A 23,496-nucleotide genomic window follows, 5' to 3' on the forward strand; every position below is an offset into this window, starting at 1 on the left:
GCAAGAAAATTGACCTCGAAAAAATAGATGTGTATTTCATCTTAGAAACACATTTTACTAGATAAGCACATATTATATTTCTTCTTCTTCTTCTTTTTGTATGGACATGACTGTCTGTTTTTTCAATGTGCCTCTAGTAAGTTGTCGTTCTATCGTTTTCGTGGTCTTCCCACTGATCGTCTTCCTATTGGGGAACCGTCTCTCGCTGTCCTGACTACTCTATTTGTTGTCATTCGGCTTATGTGGTCATTCCATTCTATTCTTCTGTTTCTTACCCAGTTATTAATGTTATCCACCTTGCATCTCCGTCGTATATCTGTACTTCTAGCTCTGTCCCATAGAGTCTTACCATCGATTTTTCGAAGGGTTTTCATCTCCGCTGTTTCGAGCCACAAAAAGATATTATATTTCGGGGATATAAAATATACCATACAATACACTCAGGTAGTAAACAACCAAACAGAGATAAGAAACATGGCAGATTACAAGGTCGTCAGACAATTTAATTAGTTAGACTTCGTCATCACTAACAGTGGAGGGTGCGAAGACGAGATCCGTTGACGCATCACAATGGCCAGATCGGTAACAGTCAAACATTACCAAAAACACAAAACTACGCATTGTTTGAGCATTCATGTTTCCTATCGCCACCTACGCCTCAGAAACATGGACCATCAAAAAAAGCCGATTCGAAGCGTATAACGGCATTTAGAATGTGGGTATATCGCAGACTGTTGCGCATACCATGGATCGAATATCGCACAAATAATTCAATATTAGAAGAACATAAAAACTAGAGTCACCACAACTATCAACCAAAATATACTGAGATATATTGATTTTGGACATGAAAGAAGAGAAGGTATGGAGCGAATTATAGTTGAAGGCAACGTAGCATGCAAAAGATCCAGAGGAGGATCTCCAGTACAATGGGCCGACCAAATAAATGACATGACTGGTTACTTATTCTCCGAAGCAAAACAACTCGCACAAGAAAGAGAAAGATAATTGGACAGAAACTGTTGGAAATCCCATAAAATTGATTTGGTTGTTTAAATAGTTCGAAAGCATATCCCTTTTTTACCCTTGTCGACGCCTGTGTTGTTCCTTGTTATCGAAATTCACATGTGTCGCGAAGAAGAGTATGGGACGCTGAACACTTGAAATGCAAAATTCTACCCCGTATGACATAAGGATGAGATGCATCCAGAACTCGAATGTGTACAGACTCGAAATAGTGTTGACTTCGTCGATGAAGCCCTCATTGTAAGTTTTTACCTTGTATTTTTGTTACCTATATATCTCTTTTGTTTCGTTTTTTGAAATATTCACCAATCAGATTAATTTGAATTTGTGTATTGTATTGCGCCTATGGAGAAATTCCACTTTCTTTCCATATTAGCTATCAGAAGGCATTAGCAGGTGTTGTAAATTAATGTTTATTGCTTGTTTTGATTTTATTATTGTTTCGTACAGTACCTGCTATTAGTAAACATACAGAAACAGTCAAACAAATTACATGACGCAACTACATCCTTACGAAGGAAAAGAAAACAGAGAAGCAGGTGGAGTACAACAAAAGGTAGTAGTGGATTAGCATAAAAGAAATTATTAGGAATTATCAAAAGTTATGTATAACGGACAACAGTTTTAGGCCACAGCTGTCAATGAAATGATCGTAACCGAAGCACAATGCGTAAGGAATTTTAATAATTTCACGTAATACCTACTTAGAAGAAAAGACAAAGTCATGGCTGTGTAACGTAAGAGATTGAACTCCATAACCTACTTTAGCAAGCTCAGGATAAACAAACATTTGCCATGTTATGAAAGTTATGTTTCGTTCAACCACAGAACTCATGAAACTACTTCTAAATAACTGGTCTAAAGCTGTTACAAATTACAAAATACTGTAGTTAAAAAAGGGTAAGTGGACAACATAGTAATAACAGTTTGCGAAAACCTTAGAAGAGACCAGTTGATAAAGTAAAGCAAATTCAGCATGTTTTCAGCAGGGAAATAATCATCAAGGTTACTAAGCAGAAACACGCGTAAAAATAAATATTTCCTGAGAAAATAATGATTACGGGGTTGGGGTTTCATGAGTACTATTGATAGCACTATTGAATTATTATTAACCAATATTTTGTTCAAGTAGCCATATTTTAAATCTGATAATCCAAGATTACAAAAAGAGAACGCTCGATGCCTTACTTCTACTTCCAGTAACTATGCATTAACAAGTAATACAAGTAATCTATTTTGTATATGAAGTCAAATTCTACTCAAACTAATTAATAATTATGTACTTATATTTTTTAAATTCAAAATACATTCTACACCTACTACAATAATTAGTGAAATCTAAATGCAAGTGCTCACCTCCCGGAGGTTTTGGCGCAGTGTAACTCTTCAAAGGTATCTTACTCGGCCGTCTCGTCCTCGAACTGTCCTTCTTCTCTTTCTCCGTGGACTGATCGTGCGCAGATTCCGTGCTACTCGAATGATCTGTTTGAAGGTTCAGAGTCATCGCTTTCATGTTGTTCATGATAAGGGGACTCATGGCCTTCATACTAGGTGTGGATATTTCAGTCCTGGAAGGCGGTCGACCGGGAGGTGTTGACTCTAAAGTTGGAATGATATCAGGTGAGCTGCTTTTCGTTAAAGGTTTTTGGAGATCTTCTAGGAGACGGATTCGTGCTCTGGTGCCCTCTAATTCAATAGTTTTGTCTTCCAGCTGAAATAAAAAATCAGTAGGTTATTTGTTTGGATATCATCAATGTGACCGGGAAAGTAGCTTTCACACAAGTCAGCGCGGCCAATATGACCGAGAATTTTTTTTTCTTTTTCATGCCAGAGACACATTTCCACGAATTTCTTAATATGGGTAACGTCAATTTCTTTCATAAGACTTCATTATCCGTTTATAGCTATTTGTATAACAAGGGAGGAAAGTGTTACTTTTCAAGGGAGGAAAACGCACTTTACACCCATGTTATACATATGGTTTTTCCACCTTCCTCAAATAACAAGTCATTTTTTCATTTTTATTTAATTTATTTATGTAACTAACCAACAAAATTTATTAGAACTAAAACTAACAAGTAGGTACAATATAACTGTCAACTGTCAAATATAAGTCAAATTATTAATGTAAACATTGTTAAATCAGAATAACAATTTACTGTTTTTTACCGTTCTGCAAAATACAGAGTGTTTTTAAATAAACGTTAAAATGTATAGATACTTACGTAAGAGAAAATAGATATTGTACAGGGCGTCAATAAGTTATATTTCATGAATGAAATACCATGACGTCACTTTTACTTTTCCTCCCTAGGGAGGAAAAATATTTTCCTCCCTAGGGAGGAAAAGTACAACTTTGCTCCCTACAATCAGGTCCGGAAAAGTATACTTTCGGTAGAGGTAGGTGGAAAAATCTACTTCTCACAGCTTGGTCCAAAGAAATAATATTTTTCCCATCTGGAATATACCACCTGACCTGAACGTAAAAAACCATACAAAACACTCTGGCAGCGAACGAGTTACGAAATGCCTACGGCGTGTAAATTATAAATAAGCAGCGTATAAACAGAATGGACCAAAAGTCTGGAAGCGCCTAATTATCAAGGGATGTGTAATAAAAGCAATTGAATATCTCACCTCAGCAATGGTCTTGTCTTTAATGTGTGGCAAAGAAATGGGACGTTTATAATATATGTGGTAGAAGGAACCATGCGACAGGACTAGTATAAAAGAGTCTTGCAAACAAGACTGGTTCCACAAATAAACGAATAGTTTGTTAATAATTGTCATAATAGGTCTTTATACAGAATGGGATACCTTGCCATCAAAAATGTCTTTGAGTGTCTAAAAAGGAAATTGGCCTAGAAATTAATAACAAACAAGGTTCAGTATTTAGAATCATAATGATTATTTAAAAAAAAAACAGCGGCAAAATGTGTTATTTTGCATATCTTCTTCTTCAGGTGCCGTGTCCGTATTCAGACGTTGGCGGTCATCATCATGTTTACAATTTCCTGACACCTCTTTCTATCGGCTGCTGCGCGAAATAATTCTTCTGCCGTGGAACCACACCATTGCCTAATATTACGTAACCATGAAAGTTTCTTTCGACCAATCCATCTCTTTCCCTCCACTTTTCCTTGTATTATAAGGCGAAGTAGATGATATTTAGGCCCTCTAATTGTATGGCCGAAGTATTCTGTTTTTCTCCTCTTTATGATGTTTATGAGCAGACGTTCTGAATTCATCATTTGGAGAACATTTTCATTGGAAGTGTGCGAAACCCACGATATCTTTAGGATTCGTCGATAGCACCACAATTCGAATGCTTCTAATTTATTTAGCATTGTGGTTTTTAACGTCCATGTCTGTATATGTTGCATGTACCCCATCGAAAATATCTGGGAGTGTCTAAAAGGGAAATTGGCCGAGAAATTAATAACAAACAAGGTTATATATTACAACATAATGACCATTTAAAGAAATAGCGGCAAAATGTGTTATTTTGACCAACGATTTGTGTACTTAGCGGGCGACGAAAACATACAAGAATGGAAATTGCCCAGATCTGTTCACAGATATAAAAGAAATCGAAAACGACAACCAACTTTAACTGTTAGCAGATTTGTTGATTTGGTTCTAGAACCTGTAGCTCGGCTCTGTAGCCGTACAATGGGAGAAACTTGCACATACCAGTAATATGATAACAATGATAATGCACATACCAGTAGAAACTTCCCTCAAACAGAAGATATCACTGTTCTGGAGTGGCCTGCTTACTCACCCGACCTTAACTCTATCGAGCATTTGTAGGATATGCTTAAAAAAAAAGAATTAGAGCTAGCCAGGATAATCCACAAAATACAGCACAGCTAGTAAAGCTGCTCTTAAAGAATTCACCACAACTAAATGTCGCCACTTTGATTAGGAGCATGCACACGCGAATTGATGCTTATAATGGGATTAGGGGTGGTAACACTGACCACTAAAAAAACATACATAAATTAAAAAATTTAAACATTATTCGTTTGACATTCAATTTTTTTATTCTATTGACTTTGCACCAAATCGTTCCAATTTATTATTTTAGGAATTTATTGTTTTCTTTAATTTTTATGTATTCATCATCATCAATGGTGTTACAGCCCTATGAAAGAGCCTCGACCTTCCCAAGTCTATTACGCCAGTCAGTCCTATCCACTGCCAACCGTTGCCAGTTTGCTGCGCCTATTTTTCTCCCATCCTCATCTACACCATACTTCCATCCTACCCCTATTTCTACTTCCCACAGGTTGTGACATAAGGATTCTTCTAGGAGGGTTGTTCTGCTGTGATCTTGCTAGATGTCCTGCCCGTCTTAGTCCTCCTATTCTTATAAGAGATACTACGTCTTTACCACCAAATTTTTGTTTATATCTGTGGTATACCTCGTAGTTGTACCTCCTCCTCCAAACACCATTTTCACATATGCCACCGAATATTCCTCTCAGGATCCTTCGTTCAAATATAAGCAGAAGGTTTTCATCTGCCTTGGAGGTGATCCATGCCTCTGATCCATATGTCAACACTGGTTGTATATGGGTTTTGTATATGATTATTTTTGTTTTTTGGCTTAAGTTTCTGCTTCTCATATGTCTACTCAGTCCAATACTTTCTAGGTAATACTTTTATGTATTACCTACTGATTAAATTGCTTTAAAATAAATATTGTTTGACTGCATACGTTGTTTTTCTTAACTTTGCTAGAAATAATAAGAAATAACATATGATTCCATATACAGTTGAGTACATGGTTCTTTACCCTTGCGTCATTAATACCTGGCGAGATAAAACACATTATACTTTTTATCTAGCATCATTGTCTTCCACGCATGAAACAAAAGAAAAAACAGCTACCATTTGTTATTAAGTAAAGACACATGTTATATTTATGGACGTTTTCATAAATTTTAGAAACAATTTGCGACGTTTCAGGTTTGTTTACTTGTGGCTGTCAGTTTGTTTGATTTTTTGCTGTTTTTTGTCCTGTTTTTGTATTTAAAGTTATTCATATTACACAACAAAACTAATTTTATCTTGGAGTTTGAAAGTTTATAGTAAGTATATTATTTTGCCATTAATTTACATACAAAGTTAACCTCATTCGTACAGTTCAGGAATGGTTTTGTTTAAGTTTCTCCAAAAGTGAAATTATAAATTTTTTTTATAAATTGTTTATTTACTTATTAATCAATAGTAATATTAAAAAGAATTTATTGAACTACTTCAAATGTAACTGTAATTCTGCACCAAAATTTTAAAACAAAACTAACATTTTACATTCTATTTATTTGATAACGTCAAATTTTATATCATCAATAATTAATATTCTGTGATAATTAATTTATAATTATCACAAAAGGAAAATCATTATGGGATGGACAACGTAGCACAGACCTCAGGCAAAGCTGTAATATAGAGAATATAAATGACTGGACACTGAAAAGAAGGTATAGCCATATAAGCAGAATGGGAGAAGGAAGACTGGTAAAGATAGTAAGAGACAGATCACCAAACGGCCGAAGTAGTATAGGAAGGCCAAGGAAGAGATGGAGTGACAACCTGGATATCTGATAAGGAGGCATCCGAAGAGGGAACAGGCGCGAGCCATTTAAGGAAGCAGGAAGAAGAAGAAGAAATTCTATAATATAATCCGTGATCGGAGCAGTAGCTATTTTCTGTCACTTACTGTTGCGTGGAGTAAATTTCCGACTTCGGTATTTCGTATGCTTTAAATGATGACGCACGGGTAAAGAACCATGGAATCAACTGTAAGTTTAATTTTGTATACATAATAATATAATGTATATGGTCAGTTTTCTTATTTTTTCATTTAAGTGTTTCATTAAGTCTTATCGGTCCAATCCGATAACATATTAAAAACATTATTTCCAAATATGGTAGATTCATTAAAAAATACTAAATTATCTGTGGCTGTTTAACGACTTCTATAATCACTTGTACAATTTGTAAACCATCTTGTTGAATTAAGATAAACGAGGAATGATGAAAACGGCATCGTCTAATTCAAAATAACGGCTTTCAAACTGGCAACGAATCGTATTTATTTCATAGCCCAGTAAACATGAAATACGGGGATACATACGTTTAAGGTAAGTCCGTAAATGGTTAAATTGAATTGCATAATTCTAAGCAACTTTTGTTTTATATAGATTTTTTATCTAGTTAATACTTTTTAAATTATCTGTGAGTGAAAATGTTTATTTTTCAACAAAAAACCCACTAGGTCTGGATCCCGCGTATGAAAAAAAAGTTGATTAATAGCAAGCTGAAAATTTGTTAATAGCTTAAGGGTGTCTAGTCGGACAAACTTTGATATATGGGAACACTGGAACAGGGGAAGTTTTAATTTTGGAACAGGTTAAAAATTTGGAACGGTCAGACCACGAAGACGGCACATGTATTTTGTCCGACAGAACAGACTTAAACTCTCCGAACAGAGAATAAACTCTCATGCAAAAATCAGACTGCTATTTATCACCAAATGGGCGTTTTAATGAGTGGAACATGTAGAATATGTCAAATGACAGGAATTATGACAGGTAATAAATAGCAGTCTGATTTTTGCATGAGAGTTTAATCTCTGTTCGAAGAGTTTAAGTCTATTCTGTCGGACAAAATAAATGTGCCGTTTTTGTGGTCTGACCGTTCCAAATTTTTAACCTGTTCCACAATTAAAACTGCCCCTGTTCCAGTGTTCCCATATATCAAAGTTTATCCGACTAGACACCCTTAAGCTATTAACAAATTTTCAGCTTGCTATTAATCAACTTTTTTTTCATACGCGGGATCCAGACCTACACATTTTTAGGCGGTTTTTCGCAAATACCTGAAAAAATAAGTATTTTATCGAACAAGAACAAATATTCGTAACAAAAATATAGATTATAAAAAATTTAAAAAAAAATGGTGTATTCATGAAGCCTATCGACCCAGTAAAAGCAAAGTTGTGGCTCATGAAAAATTGTTCTTATTCGTCAAAATTCCAAATCGAATATTTTAACATGAAATAACCAAAAAAATCATGCACTTTTTTTACCAAAAAAAGGACCAACTCTGTTAGAAACTTTTATGAAAAATAAACATAAAGGTTTTTTTAAACATTTTAAAAAGTTTTCCCAGAAAACTGCTTAATTTTTTGGTTATTTCACGTTGAAATATTCGATTTGGAATTTGACGAAATTCAGGAATACACCATTATTTAAAATTTTTTATAAGCTACATTTTTACTACAAGAATGGTCGGGAAATTATGTCGTGTCAGGTCAGGAGGGATGTGTGTAGGCGTTTTAAGAACATTTTTCGATACAATACTTCCTTTTTGAGTTATTTGCGAAAAACCGCCTGAAAAAGAGTTTTTGTTGTTGAAAAATGAATATTTTCATTCGCAAATAACTCAAAAAGTATTGGCTTAGCTAAAAAAAACTCCATAGAACAAAAGCTGCTTAGAATTTGTCAATTTATCCATTTCCGTATTTATTTTAAACGCATGTTTTTTTACCCCTTAAAAGGGGTGTTTTTCACCCCCAAGTAAAAGCATCCCTGGGCTTAAGTCCAGTAATGAAGTAGAGGGTAAGAGGAACCTAAATCCAAATTTTCAGTAGTAATTGCACAAGAGCTCTAAAGTTATCGATTTGTTTCCCGAGTGACACTTTGACAGTTTTAATTTCACGACCCGAAGGGGAGTGAAATTATGTCAAAGTGGAACGAGGGCAACTAACAAGTCGATAATAATTTTAGAGATCGAGGGTAATTCGCTGAGATTATTTCATGAATAAAACTGTCTTTTTAAATAATTTTAACTAATATTTTATTGATATCTTCAGCTGAATATTTGCTAAACGTGTTTCTTGGTGTTCTCTGTGACAAGTTGTAAAGCATTAATTGTCATTAATGTCACTGAATGTTCATTTTTGCATAGTAACGAAGGGCATCTGACGTAATGCTTGACGACGGGATATTATCAAAAATTATCACTTTAATTTTTATTTCTGTAGTCTATTGGTCAGAATCTCCTATGAATGAAATAATTAAGAAAATCCGTGTGACGATTGAATTCCAACGGTCATTTGGTGGGCTATTATTTTAGTCACAGAACCGGTCTATTGGCTAATTTACATTGTCTCATTAATTATCTATATTCAGTAGTCCACATACAATCGGATTTTATCGGTAATCGTACTGAATTACAATAAGGATATCAGTATTTACCTATGTATTAGGTAGATAAATCTACAAATATAACTGTCAATCAATTATTGTCAAAATGATCGATGAATCATATGTGATGACTGATATGAACAAAGCTGAGAGTTTTGCTGTACACCTATAAAACACGTTGTCGTTCAATGATTGTTTAGGCAATACGTAAAGTATCCTTAACAATAGTAACCTATACTTATTGTACGGTTATAGAGTATATTCCCATAGGTAAGCTGGTTAAGAGTAGATAACGATTTTTCATATGTAATTTAAAGTATTATCTGCATAAATGGCACAAAGAATATTTGCTACGAGAGGTATATGGTTCAAAATGCATACAGTATCACGACTAATAAGTTATGTTCACATACATGTAGAGTACTTACAGTTTTATTCCTTGATGACGTGTCACATCAGAGCTCTGATTGAATTCCATAATCCATTTGGTTCATTTGTAAGGCACTCACTAATACGCTAAATAAATCATCGTCGATAATACTGAGCAGATTGAATTATCTGAGCGGTATAAAACGATAGCAAAAAAAGCCGGTAAAATGCGGCCTTTTTACGAATAGCGGGAGCGTCGATAGATTAGAGATGATTCTCGTTAGGAAGCTTTTGACGATCTGCCCCGGCGAGGGGTTCAAATGCGAGTCTCGACAATAACCTGGAGTTTCCAGAAAGGTTACATAAATACTACTTGAATTTTAAGTAATCAGTAGTACAGGGGCGTAACTAATTATTTTAGTGAGCCGTGTATAATATATTTATTGTACATATTGCCGGGGGCGACAGGCGAGAGAGATGGCCTATATCACCTCGAAGAGAGGGGATTGGCAAAGATGTGCACAACGATAAGAAATGTTTGAAGAAATTAGAGTTTATATACACAAGGGGTAACAACGATAAAATGGAGGAAAACGATAAGTTTTCCCCCTAGGGATAGATTTTAATCTTCCAGGGGAATCACAGCGATTTTCGTAATACCACGAAGAAAATCACCGTGAGTAGTGTGAATCTTGACAGTACGAACTAGACCATCCTTACCAGGCAATACATCTATTACCCTGGCAGTTGGCCATAAGAGTGGAGGAGTACCATCCTCCTTCAACAGAACCAAATCCCCGATCTTGACAGGGTCAGTAGGGTCGGTCCATTTATTTCTTTGCTGCAGGAGGCAAAGATAGTCTTTTTTCCACAATTTCCAAAATTGCTGTTGAATTTTACTAATACGCTGAAAAAGATTCAACCTATTTTCAGGTATCTCTGAAACACTTGGTTCAGGGGGCGCGGTTAAACTTCTTTGAACTAAGAAGTGAGCTGGAGATAGGAAAGCGAAGTCATTGGCGTCAGACGACATCCTAGTGATGGGTCTCGAATTTAGAATAGCCTCGATTTGGCATAATACTGTGTTAAACACTTCAAAGGTGAAGTGGGAATTTCCTATAATTCGATAGAGGTGATACTTCACACTCTTTATTCCTACCTCATGGAGGCCGAATTGATGGGGGTTGCGGGGAACACCCATCTTGAAAGTTATGGAGTTTTGAGTACAGAATTCCTTAATCTGTTCCGAATTATTTTGATTTAAGAAAAAATCATAGAATTCGCGCATTTCATTTTTTGCCCCATGGAAATTTGTGGCATTGTCGCTCCAAATAATACTGGGCGTGGATCTTCTGGCAATAAACCTTTTCAGAGTAAGAATATAGGCTTCTGCGCTTAATCCTGTGACGAGTTCGATATGAACACATTTAGTGCTCATGCAAATGAAATAGGCTACGTATGCTTTGTAAAGCGGTGCCTTCCTCAAATGTGAGGACTTAATTAAGAAGAACCCCCCATAGTCCACTGAGACGACTTGGAAGGGTCTAGTGGGGAGTACACGATCGGGATGCATATCTGCCATCTGTTGAACAGAATTGGGTGTCATGAATCGGAAACAGTTTACACACTTACGAATTAAGCGTTTAATCTGTCTTAATCCGTCAATTGGCCAGTACTTCATTTTGACATACGAAAGTACTGTTTGCGCGCCTGAATGTAATAACTTATGATGAGCTTGAGTCAAGATTAGTTCTACAACTCGACATTTAGAAGGAAGTAGAATGGGGTGTTTTTGATTATACGATATGGGGGCGTGTCGGAGACGTCCTCCCACACGAATCAGCCCATCATTATGTTGTAGGAAGGGGTTGAGTTTACGAATGGCTTTATTGGTCACGAGTTTAGCATTTTTCAATTCAAGAATCTCTTTTTTAAAGTAGATACTTTGGATATACCTGATGATCGCGTGATCAGCGATCTCCATTTCGGGTGGCGTCAATATATCCGTATCTCGTGGAGAGTTATTTATTTTCTTTTTAATATTACTGATGAATCTAAAAAGATAAGCGACAATTCTTTGAATTTTACGAAAAGAAGAAGATTTAGCGAATAGATTTTCAAAGGTGTCGTTGAGTTCGTGATTTGTTGCTATGTTTGAGACAACTAACTTCCTTAATTCAGGAAGATCATCCTGAAAATGAGGAATTTGATGAAGAGAAAAATCGATGGGATTGTCTCTAATAAAGCTAGGTCCGCATAACCAGTCTTCGGTGGTCTGGGGATTATCAAAGACATTTATCCCTCTGGAAGCGGGGTCAGCGATGTTTTCGTGACTTCTGACGAAATGGAAATCACAAGGAAAAGTTTCCAACAAGGAATTGACCTTTTGAATTCTGTTTTGTACAAAAATGTTCCAAATGTGTTTTTTAGAAAGTATCCAAGACAAGGCAATTGTAGAGTCAGCAAAGAGATGAGATGAAGATATACTCAAATTTTTCTTGAAGATGTGAAAAAGTCTATGAGCCAGAGTGACTCCCAACACTATTCCACAAAGTTCCAATTTGGGGATGGTGAGTTTATTTTTTAGCGGAGAAATTTTGTTTTTAGAAGCGATAAGCCGCGACGATACAGAAAAGTCTGAGTATGTCGCTTTGAGATACACACAAGTGCTGTATATTTTTTCCGATGCGTCGGTGAAAATAATTAATTGAACATCAACAACTTTCTTTTGTAAAAGTAAGCATCGAGGTACCTTGACCTCTTCTATAGTTTTGAATGTCGATAAGAGGTTTTGCCAATTTTTCATAATGATGGGTGAGTCAATGGGTTGATCCCAGTCCAATTTCTGGGACCATATTTCCTGTATCAAGAGCTTAGCGTTCACAAGGACAGGGGATAACCATCCTAGCGGGTCATACAAAGTAGCAATGTAGGAGAGAATAGTACGTTTAGTAACAACATTAGCCAATTTGAAGATAGGAGTTTTAAACGAAAAGTGGTCGCGTTCTGAATCCCAGAATATGCCTAAGACTTTATCAGATCCCGTGAAGTTAAGACTGACTTCAGAGACGGGATTTAAATTGTGTTGAGACAGAAATTCTGAAGAACTGCAGTTCCACTTGTGGAGGAGGAAACCATGGGTTTCTAGCAAAGAAGTTAATTGTTCGAAAAGACAACTTAATTCATGAAGACTGTCAGCACCGCTGATCAGGTCATCCATATAGATAGATTCTTGCAGAACACTAGTAGCAAGTTCGTGGGTATGTTTGTTGTTGTCAGCGATGTGCTTGATAACTCTTTGAGCGATAAATGGGCTACTTGGGAGCCCGAAGGGTAATCTTTGAAATTGATAGCACCGTAAAGGCTGCTGAATATTGTCCCTAAAGAGAAAATTTAACAGAAATGTTTCAGTGGGACAAATGGCGATTTGTAGGAACATAGCCTTGATGTCGCCTACTAGTGCGAATTTAAACTGACGAAACTTAGCGAGAATGTCAAAAAGTTCATGTTGGACGACATAACCTTTGTCTATGACGTCACTGAGGGAGATTCCCGTAGACGATTTATTGTTTGGATCGAAAACTATACGAGTGGAAGTAGTAGAGTTGGATTTGAAAACGGGAAAGTGAGGGAGAAAGTAATTAGGTTTACCTGAGTCATTTAGCATTTTTAACGGCACTTGAATTATTTGTCCGTTATTGAGATATTCCGATATAATGTCCTGATATTTTTCCAATAAATCAGGGTTGAGTTGAAAACGTTTCTCGAGACTGAGAAAACGTCTTTTTGCCGAGAGAAACGAATTTCCCATGTCTATATCTTCGATAGGGAGTTTGAGATTGAGTGTGGACTCATATCGTCCATTGGGGAGAACATTAACATGTTTTACAAAATTAATTTCAGCGGGGTGATCATTAATGAGATCGGTGTTCTGAGGAGCGGCTTCTTCCAGCTCCCAGAATTTTTGTAAATGATCGGATAGTTCCTCGTTGGACACTACCGGCTCATTTACGGCGGAAGGAGTGTTATGAGAACAACAAGTAACGAGAGAGTTTGAATAAAATTCCAAAGCCTTTTTAGTATTTTTCGACTTAAGAGCAAAGTCTGGAACTGACCCTGATATCGTGTACCCGAGTAGAGTGCGTTGAAGAACGGGAAGACCTTTTCCCAAACGAATTATTTCAGGTTGAATGATATCGTTATACAGGTCTGCACCGAGCAGGATACCAATTGGGGATGTTACATGGAACATCGGATCACCTAATGGTATCTCTGAGGGTATGTTTAGTTTGCTCGCCGAAATAGAAATTTGAGGAAGCGGATTTGTTATCTTTGGGAGTACAGAGCACGAGATGTCAAAAGGAACGTCGTTAGCGACAGCGAAAATTGTTGTATCTACAATAGATTGAGACGAGGATGAGGTGGAGTTAATTCCATTGATCCGTAATTTTCCATCTCTAGTGGTGAGTGACAGTTCCTTTACGAGGTCAGCACTAATAAATGAAACCTGTGAGGCCGAGTCTAAAAGTGCCTTTGCGAAGACCCTCTTGCCGCTAGGAGCGACAAGATAGACCTGGAGTGTGCTTAATAACACCAAATGATTATCAAGCGAGGCTGCAGATAGAGCCATTGAATGTGGAGTCGAATTTTGAAGATTAACTTCCGTTTCAGGAGCTCTAACATGTGAGGGCCCCTGTTGTGAATTACCCTGTGTATGGGAGTTATTTGAGATAGCGGTTTTATTATGATTATTTGAGTTGTGTTGGCCAACAGCCGCGGAAGGGTTACTATGACCCGTTTTGTCGAAATGGAGCAACGTGTGATGACGAGATTTACAAACTATGCAAGAGAATTTGGATTTACACTGATCGAGCATGTGAGACCCAAGACAATTAATACAAAATTTATTTTGTTTGACAAAACTAAAACGTTCTTTAGAATTCAACTGCTTGAACTGAGGACAAGAGTAGATCGAGTGAGAGTCGTTGCAATAGGAACATTTCTTAGGACCTAAGCGAGGCGAAAGGTTACTGGTAGAAGTGTCTGAGGCTAGGTGTAAAGAGTGTCTGGAAGTAGTAGTCGATTTTGGTTTTGATTGAGATTGAATATTCTCAAGATGAACAACGCGTGTCTCGATTTCCCCTAGAAAATGGACAAAATCAGGGGTAGCTTGGCTACCACCGGATTGGAACTCAAGAGCCCTAATGGTAGGTGCGTCGAGTTTCTGAGTAGCGATATGTATGAGAAGTAAATGCAAGAGATCTGAAGGGGGCCTATTCAAGTTCAATAGGGCCTTGAAATTATTTGACATGACCGTATGAAAATTTCTTAATTGTGAGTGATTTGCGTTTCCAGAAATAGGAGGCGCATCAAGAATTTGAGAGATGAGAGTTTTGATAAGCGATTTAGAGTTGGCGTACCTTTGTGTCAGGTTATCCCGGGCTATTTTGTAATTGTCACCTGTGAGTGGGATATGCTCGAGAAGCGTCAAAGGCTCGGAAGTTAGAAAACTTTTGAGGTAAATGAGTTTTTCCAGATCACTTAATGTAGTATCAGATCCTATTATTGTATCAAAGGTCTCAATGAATGAATTGTATTCAGTAACTAAGCCACTAAATGGTTTTAACTGAATACGAGGGAGGTTTACTGTTCGTTGCCTAGCCATAGACTGTGAGGTTAGAGAAGAATTAGGGTCAAATTGGAGGGAGGGGGTAGCAGTCACATTAGAACTTTCAATGACCTCTAACCTTTCTTCCAATAGAGAAATTGTATCCAAATATTTATCAAAAACCACAGAGGAATCAGTAGAGGGGGTAGGTTCCTCGGGGATCGTCTCCAGCACATTTTGAGCATCGCGGAAAAGTCCGTAAGAATGTTTGAGTTGTGAAATTATTTCACGAATTTTATATTTGTTTAGAGAATTAAGAGTTGTGGGAACCGAATCAGCCAACTTGGTTATATCAAGTTTTGCGGTGAGCCTCTGTCGGTTATATTTTGATCGGTCAGCCATGTTGCGAGAATGTGAGATTAGATAGATTATTTGCAAATGTCTAAACCTATAAATCGATGCGAAAATGAGAGAATATGTACAATATATTATATATTACACGTTTAATAGTGTGAGATTGGCTTAATAGTATCACCCTGTATGAGCGCAGATTAGTATATGAAATGCAAAACTATAAAATTTCAAAATATATGCAATTTTCCAAAATGGGTATTTTTCAGCAAGTGTGAGACACCCTTAACAAGTATTTAAATTAATTAAATTGAAGGAAAAAACAATTATTTATTTTCTATAGTTTTCTAGAAGTGTAAAATGAGCTTAAGCGAAGCTAAATGTAGCAAAAACTTACAATTTATGCAAGAAAACAAAATTATTTTTAATAATTTTTGTAACCTGTGAACCAGGCTTAATCGGATTCAAAATTATAAATTTAATTTAAATCAAAAGGTTGAACAAACAATGTTGAAATTATAACACCCGTACTATCAGCCAAGAAATGAGTACACTTTTTGTATACTATAAACAGAAAAATATATTTACGAAAATAAAATAATGTAATATATGCAAATATTTTTTCATACAAACAAAACGACTCCTTTATTTGAACAAAGCAAGTAGTTTCTGAAATTGCACGTGTAGACCGGGCTTAACAACCTACCAGCTATTGTAGAGACGTGCTGGGTTAAATACTGAGAATTTGAGTGCAGAAAGAGAGGAATATTTTATTTTTGTGCCGGGGCGGCGTGGCTTGGAAATTTCCAAATGCAACAGAAAGACACTATAAATGAAAAACCGTTATTCTCAGAATAGAGATTATCAAAATATGCAAATACGAAGGACCTTGAGGATTTAATTAATAAATAATTAATATGATACGGCTCGATGGAACAGAAATGTTTAGGCAATACGTAAAGTATCCTTAACAATAGTAACCTATACTTATTGTACGGTTATAGAGTATATTCCCATAGGTAAGCTGGTTAAGAGTAGATAACGATTTTTCATATGTAATTTAAAGTATTATCTGCATAAATGGCACAAAGAATATTTGCTACGAGAGGTATATGGTTCAAAATGCATACAGTATCACGACTAATAAGTTATGTTCACATACATGTAGAGTACTTACAGTTTTATTCCTTGATGACGTGTCACATCAGAGCTCTGATTGAATTCCATAATCCATTTGGTTCATTTGTAAGGCACTCACTAATACGCTAAATAAATCATCGTCGATAATACTGAGCAGATTGAATTATCTGAGCGGTATAAAACGATAGCAAAAAAAGCCGGTAAAATGCGGCCTTTTTACGAATAGCGGGAGCGTCGATAGATTAGAGATGATTCTCGTTAGGAAGCTTTTGACGATCTGCCCCGGCGAGGGGTTCAAATGCGAGTCTCGACAATAACCTGGAGTTTCCAGAAAGGTTACATAAATACTACTTGAATTTTAAGTAATCAGTAGTACAGGGGCGTAACTAATTATTTTAGTGAGCCGTGTATAATATATTTATTGTACAATGATAATATTAGGGAGCGTGTATTAATATAGACTAGGAGCCGGTATAGGTAGTGTGACCAACTAGCCCGAAAAATCCGGGACATGGCCCGAATTACGAAGTCGTGTCCCGGCTTCCCGTACAAGGCTTCCGGGCCATCCGAATTTCAACGTTTTGGTAGAATTCCATATTGAAATTTTTAATACATCATTCTTCTAAGAATTCACATCAAATTGAATTGGTGGGGTGGGACGAAAAAAAGTCGACAATTTCTACACTGTTATACTAATACCACATCCAAAACGTATGCATTTTATATTGTCGTATTATAGTTCTACGAAAACTCTAACTCTGGACTTTTTCCGGATTCTGTATTTTAATTATCGTCTTCTGAAAAGACGATTTAAAAACAGGAATATCAAATAATGATAATACCTAATTATATTTTAACCCAAGGTTCAATTTACATGGAAATCCAACATTAGTTGATTTTCTTATTTTTCGTTTTTTGAGAACGATTTCCGGCTTGAAAGTCGAAACGTCAAAAACAAAAAAAAAATAAAAAACAAAAATGTAATTATCATTACAACCCATCTCATCAAAAAATTTTTGTCAACATAAAAATGTTAAATAATCAATAAAATGATAAGAAAATCTACGGTTTCGTTTTGATTCGTAAAATTCATGTCAATAAAATGATGATATTAAAGTTTTATATGTATTTAAAAAAAATGGCCCGATTTTCATTGAAAAGTCCCGGATTTTAGGTAGTTTTTTCAGTCTTGTCCCGAATTCGACTATGAGTCATAAATTGGAGTTGGTCACACTAGGTATAGGTGAAATTTGCTGATCATTTTAGGCACGATAAGAGTCTATACGCTCCGAGCTTCGCTGATATCGCTAACTAGCGGATTACTAATGCAACTTTCGCCGGAAATTTTTAAATTTATTATTTAATTTTTATCATCGTAATATTTACAACGCAAAAAAGTAATTAAATTGTAATATATTTTTTTAAGATTTTGGTAATCATTTTGACGTTCTATTAACGAAATATTAGTTTCTTACTTCGGATACTTTTACAATAATTATCGTGTAGATGGCGCTTAGATTAATATATTAATTTATAATTACATATTACGAAATACTAAAAAAAAAAAACAAATTTCAGTATTTAAAACGTAAGCATATTTAAGGTAAAAATATATACCACAGCTTTGGCCAACTATATTTTTCCTATTAATGCTTTTAATTTCAATGTTTTAAATTAATCACTTTGACATTTATGTCAAATTTCCAACAAACGTTCACTGATTTGTCACTACTGGCGCTCACGAACTTTTAAATATCCCCTCTACGTACGAGCTCACAACGGATGGCTTAAATAGTAGAAGCTAAAAGAAAACGGATGAACACTGTGCCGTCACTATTTAGTGGCACATGCGTTGACAGTGGCGCATCAAACTTTCCACTAATGGACGGGATAAATAAATTAAAAGGTACCCTCCCTCACTCCTAGCATTAATTTTTTTCATTTTTTTAAGTTCTATGTGATTAAAAAATGAGACTCAGCGTAATTTTAACCCACCACCTCCTTCCCTCTCCCCCCTCCATCAAAAATTACATTTTTAGTTTTTATTTTTTTTTTAGATGGGATGCAATCAATTATAAAATTTCAAAGAATTCATCGGCATAGTTGAGGCTTTTACAAAACATGTCTATTTTTTAAAAGATCCGTATGTTGAGTGTACATAACCTCAAAAAATTAAAAAAAAAAATTGGAAAAAAGCGTAACTTTTTTTTTGGAGGTAGCTGGAGGTCTAATTTTTTTTCTATTTTGTGTATTTTATCAAACACTATGGTTTTAATTTTTTTCAGATTTTTCCGTAAGGTTCGCCACCTTCAAAATCCAAAAAACTGTTTATGTGGTTTTTGGGGGTTTGAACGTGTTTCTTCCATTTTTAAATGTTCTAAAAGAAATCCCCAAAACCCCCCAAAAAACAGTTTTTTTTATTTTTGAAGGTGGTGAACCTTACAGAAAAATCTGAAAAAAATTAAAAACATAGTCTTCTTCTTCTTTTTGTATAGACATGACTCTGCTTTTCAATGTTGTTCTGAAGCTATTTTCTTGTGGCATTTTTATAATCAAGTATATTCAAATGGGAAATAAGCCACAATTTTACCTAAAAATGATTTTATTAACGTTTCGACGCCCAAGTCGGGTGTCGTTGTCAAAATACAAAATAATACTAAATAAAAAAAAATGTTGTTGCTTAGTAAAAAATTCTTCTAATAATTTATTTAATCTGATTCATTTATATCGGCAATTCAGACACGTATTATACATTTTAAAGTAGACGACTTTAAAATGATATTGCCAATATTGATGAGTTGCGTTCCTGGGACGACTTTACTAAAAGATAGTTCATTCGATTACATGAAATCAATCCCAACTCAAGAATATCCGCCACAAAAAATCATAGCATGTGATCTGTCTTTAAAAAGACAACCAAATGCAACGGTGGCACTGAAATTCTCGCGTTAGAGATTCCATAGTAAATCACGAGGGAAAAACAGGAAAAACCTCGTGATACTATCCCGACATCGTAAGTATTTGGGTTTACATTTACTCTCAAAACTAATACCAAATTCTGACTTGATATTTTAAATTTTAAATAATACTAAAATACTAAATATGTACTATATAATAATACTATATAATACTAAATCTGTTTTTCAATGTGCCTCTAGTAATTTGTCGTTCCATCGTTTTCGTGGTCTTCCCACTGATCGTCTTCCTATTGGGGAACGGGGAAGCGTCTCTCGCTGTCCTGACTACCCTATTTGTTGTCATTCGGTTTATGTGGTCATTCCATTCTATTCTTCTGTTTCTTACCCAGTTGTTAATGTTATCCACCTTGCATCTCCGTCGTATATCTGTACTTCTAGCTCTGTCCCATAGAGTCTTACCATCGATTTTTCGAAGGGTTTTTATCTCCGCTGTTTCGAGCAATCTTTTTGTACTCTCTGTGTCGGGTCGTGTTTCTGCCGTCCACAGCCGGTCCCAAGCCCGGATAAAATGTGATTAATCGGAAAAACGAATACTGCTCAAAGAAACAATGTGAAGCCTCTGAAAAACATAGTGCTTGATAAAATACAGAAAATAGAAAAAAATTAGACATCTAGCAATCTCCAAAAAAAAAAAGTTATACGCTTTTTTCACGCTTTTTTCAAAAAAAAAAAAAAATTTTAATTTTTTTTGAGGTTATGCACACTTAACCTACGGATCTATAAAAAATAGAAATGTTTTGTAACAGCCTCAACTATGCCTATGAATTTTTTGAAATTTTTAAATTGATTGCATCCCATCTAAAAAAAAATAAAAACGAAAAATGTAGTTTTTTATGGAGGGGAGGGGAAGGGGGTGGTGGGTTAAAATTACGCTGAGTCTCATTTTTTAATCACATAGAACTAAAAAAAAATGAATTCTGGGAGTGAGGGAGGGTACCTTTTAATTTATTTATCCCGTCCATTAGTGGAAAGTTTGATGCGCCACTGTCGACGCATATGCCACTAAAAAGTGACGGCACAGTGTTTATACGTTTTCTTTTAGGTTCTCGTTATCGTGCCTAAAATGATTAGCAAATTTCACCTATAGCGGCTCGTCTAATAGGGACACTCTAAAACTGTAAACAAAAGGAATATTAATTCTGAAATAATCAAATAATTTTGAAATTCTTCGCCATTTTTCTTCTTCTTTTTTTTGGCATTATAAATCTGGATGGGTCTTTGGCTATGTGGCTATGTCCTTCCATTCCGACCTCTCTTGGACCCTTCTCCTCCATTGTCGTACATTCATAGTTTTCAGCAAAGATATTATACACGGTAGATTAGGCTAGTCATATGCCACTCAATGCATCGAGGTGTAACGCCTACATAGAATTGAGTGGTCTAGCCATCTTTATCGGTCACATGCGCGGGGTCGCTTGGTTAAAAGAGATAGATAGACCATCGATCGACTGTTTCCATGCTGTTTCCGCGTTATGCTTTTTTTGGTGAGTATGCCGTGTCTACCCTTGACATGTCTCTGGTTTTCAGGCCGTCTTCCAAGTCATTCAAACATCTCGTTCTGGATCTTACTTTCTTTCGTCTACCCAATGTTTGATAATAACAAATATGTACCTTTTATAATCAATTATTTGAGGTAATGTGACACATATGCCTCTGTTCTTAATTAAGCTACGCTTAATTGTTCTTAATGATGTTATTAAGTGCATAGGCGCAAAATGTCGCCTGTCAAAATGTTCAAAGTGTTTTAAATGCATTCATTTTTTCGAATCCTGAGAAAAAAATAAATATTTTTGAAAAATTTAAGCGCAGAATGAAAGATTACATCATTACTGAGGATAAAAAGTCCCTTAGAATAAATAAAAAGTTTCTTTTGAATCAGATATTTGAAATTAAAAATGACACTAAATTTTCTCTTTTTTTTTTGCACCCCTGTAACTTATTAAAATAAACATTATAGAAGTTTTCAGGCACTTTCTACCCTCGGTAATGATGTAATCATTCATCCTGAGTTTAAATTTTTCAAAAATACTTATTAGTTGTCTCAGGATTCGAAAAAAATGAATACATTTAAAACACATTGAACATTTCGACAGGCGACATTTTGCTCCTATGCCCTTAAGTAAAAAGTGCTAGCGTTCTAAAACATTGAATTAATAAACATATAATATTTACTGAAAATTTAATGGGATGGTTTGATCCTATATTCACTATGTAAAGCAGCAGTAGATAAAGTGAAAACCCAATCTGGAGGTGGCCAACATCCGAAAAAGAGGACAAGATAAAAATATGAAGCCTTTAAAGAACGATTTTTCTCGTCCCAAAATTTATTTGGGAAAATGTTTCTTCAAAGGAAATATATGTAATATTGCTTATAACCTAAAGATAAAACACACATATACATACCTGAAATTTTAACTCGTCGTATTCTTCTTTAAATTTATGTAACCTCTCCGTGAGTTCCATTTCGATACTAGATGCCGATTCTAGCTGTTCTTGAAGGAGCTGTAACAAAAGAAAAGTGACGTAAGTTAAGTCGGCAATCAACGCAAGTTATTAATAAGGAAATGATTTCAAATACAAGTAGTAGTTAACATGATTCGAATCGTTATAACTAAGGTCAATACTTCCATTGATAAACTCCGTAAGATAAATAGATCATAGATCTATTCTTAGTGTACTACAAATTATGTTAAGTAATTACGTTGGCAAAATACAGAAGTAATGAATTCGCCACCAATTGAGTCCACCCTAATATTTGGCAACATTCATTGGATTTTGTGTAAATGTTAAAATGATAGTTTTTTGATCATTAGGAGACATCTTTTAACGATATAGATATATGTCATTTTTCGGAACACACTAGTTCGCTTCCGGAGTCAAAAAACCCTTTTAATTATATACTAAACCTGTTCTTAAACCAAGAGGAGTAATTCAAATTTACCGCGCCGTAATGCTTGTTTGTAATTAGTCCAACCTCGGCGATTTTTGGTGTTTTCTGCATTCTTACTTTAATTTTTAGATTTTTAGTCTACTTTTATATAAAAAAACAGTCTGTTGTTTTTAGAACTCTTTAGCGACGTATTAGTATAATATTATATATGGATTACCGTCGAAGGCCGATATGATGAACCAAAAAAAGAAGATGTACATATTTGGTGATTCTTCTAGTGACTTTCTGGGGTGTGAATCTGTCTTTTCAGTTTACTACTCCTGGTTTAAAAACAAACCATAGTTCCATCCGAAAACCGTTTTCTAGTTCGCTCCCATGGTTAAGCGGATTAAGTAAATATTTTTTTGTATATTATATAGAAATTATATAAAATATTGGTTGTTACATATTTATATCCGCGACAGATGAATATTTTCAGAATATTTACTTAATTTTGGACCCTATTTTGAAAAAAATATTAGTGGTTGATTTAGAAATTTTATTAGAAAATTTCTTTTGGTTTAGGAATTTTGTTAGCTATTTTGATATAAATTCTGTTTTTAAAAATTACTGGAATAATTTGTGCTAATTCGAAAATATATGAGACAAAGCAATACAAGTATAAAAATATCCGGGATATGGGATATCCTTTCCTTTACATTTCCAAAGTTAAACAAATATAAATTAAAACAAGGCATTTATTTTGCTGTAAAATCAAATCTACTAATTTTATTTTCCTTTATTAGTGCAGTCACCGAAGCTTTTCACCTCCGATTTCGTTGAACCTTCATCGATTTTCATGAAAATTGGTAAGTAGTTAGATGATACCACAAGGAACAAAGGTGATTGGATACCTACTTGCGCTTGGGTGATTGG

The 23,496-nt window shown here is 35.3% G+C and overlaps 1 protein-coding gene across 2 annotated transcripts in view; it reads right to left on the bottom strand.

The window, feature by feature from the left end:
- The window catches only part of LOC114325533 (splicing factor, suppressor of white-apricot homolog), a 371,767-nt gene that overhangs the window by 80,687 nt on the left and 267,584 nt on the right, over positions 1-23,496 (bottom strand). For both annotated transcript variants that reach the window (XR_003651690.2, XM_028273605.2), the window contains exons 5-6: positions 22,095-22,193; positions 2,383-2,737 (exon numbers count right to left, since the gene is read on the bottom strand). Coding sequence is in view for 1 of the 2 variants with exons in the window: in XM_028273605.2 (XP_028129406.2) it covers positions 2,383-2,737; positions 22,095-22,193 (454 nt within the window). In the remaining variant the exon portion in view is untranslated. The remainder of the gene's footprint in view (positions 1-2,382; positions 2,738-22,094; positions 22,194-23,496) is intronic.

Source organism: Diabrotica virgifera, chromosome 1, assembly GCF_917563875.1.
Source record: "Diabrotica virgifera virgifera chromosome 1, PGI_DIABVI_V3a".
Lineage (NCBI taxonomy): Eukaryota > Metazoa > Arthropoda > Insecta > Coleoptera > Chrysomelidae > Diabrotica > Diabrotica virgifera.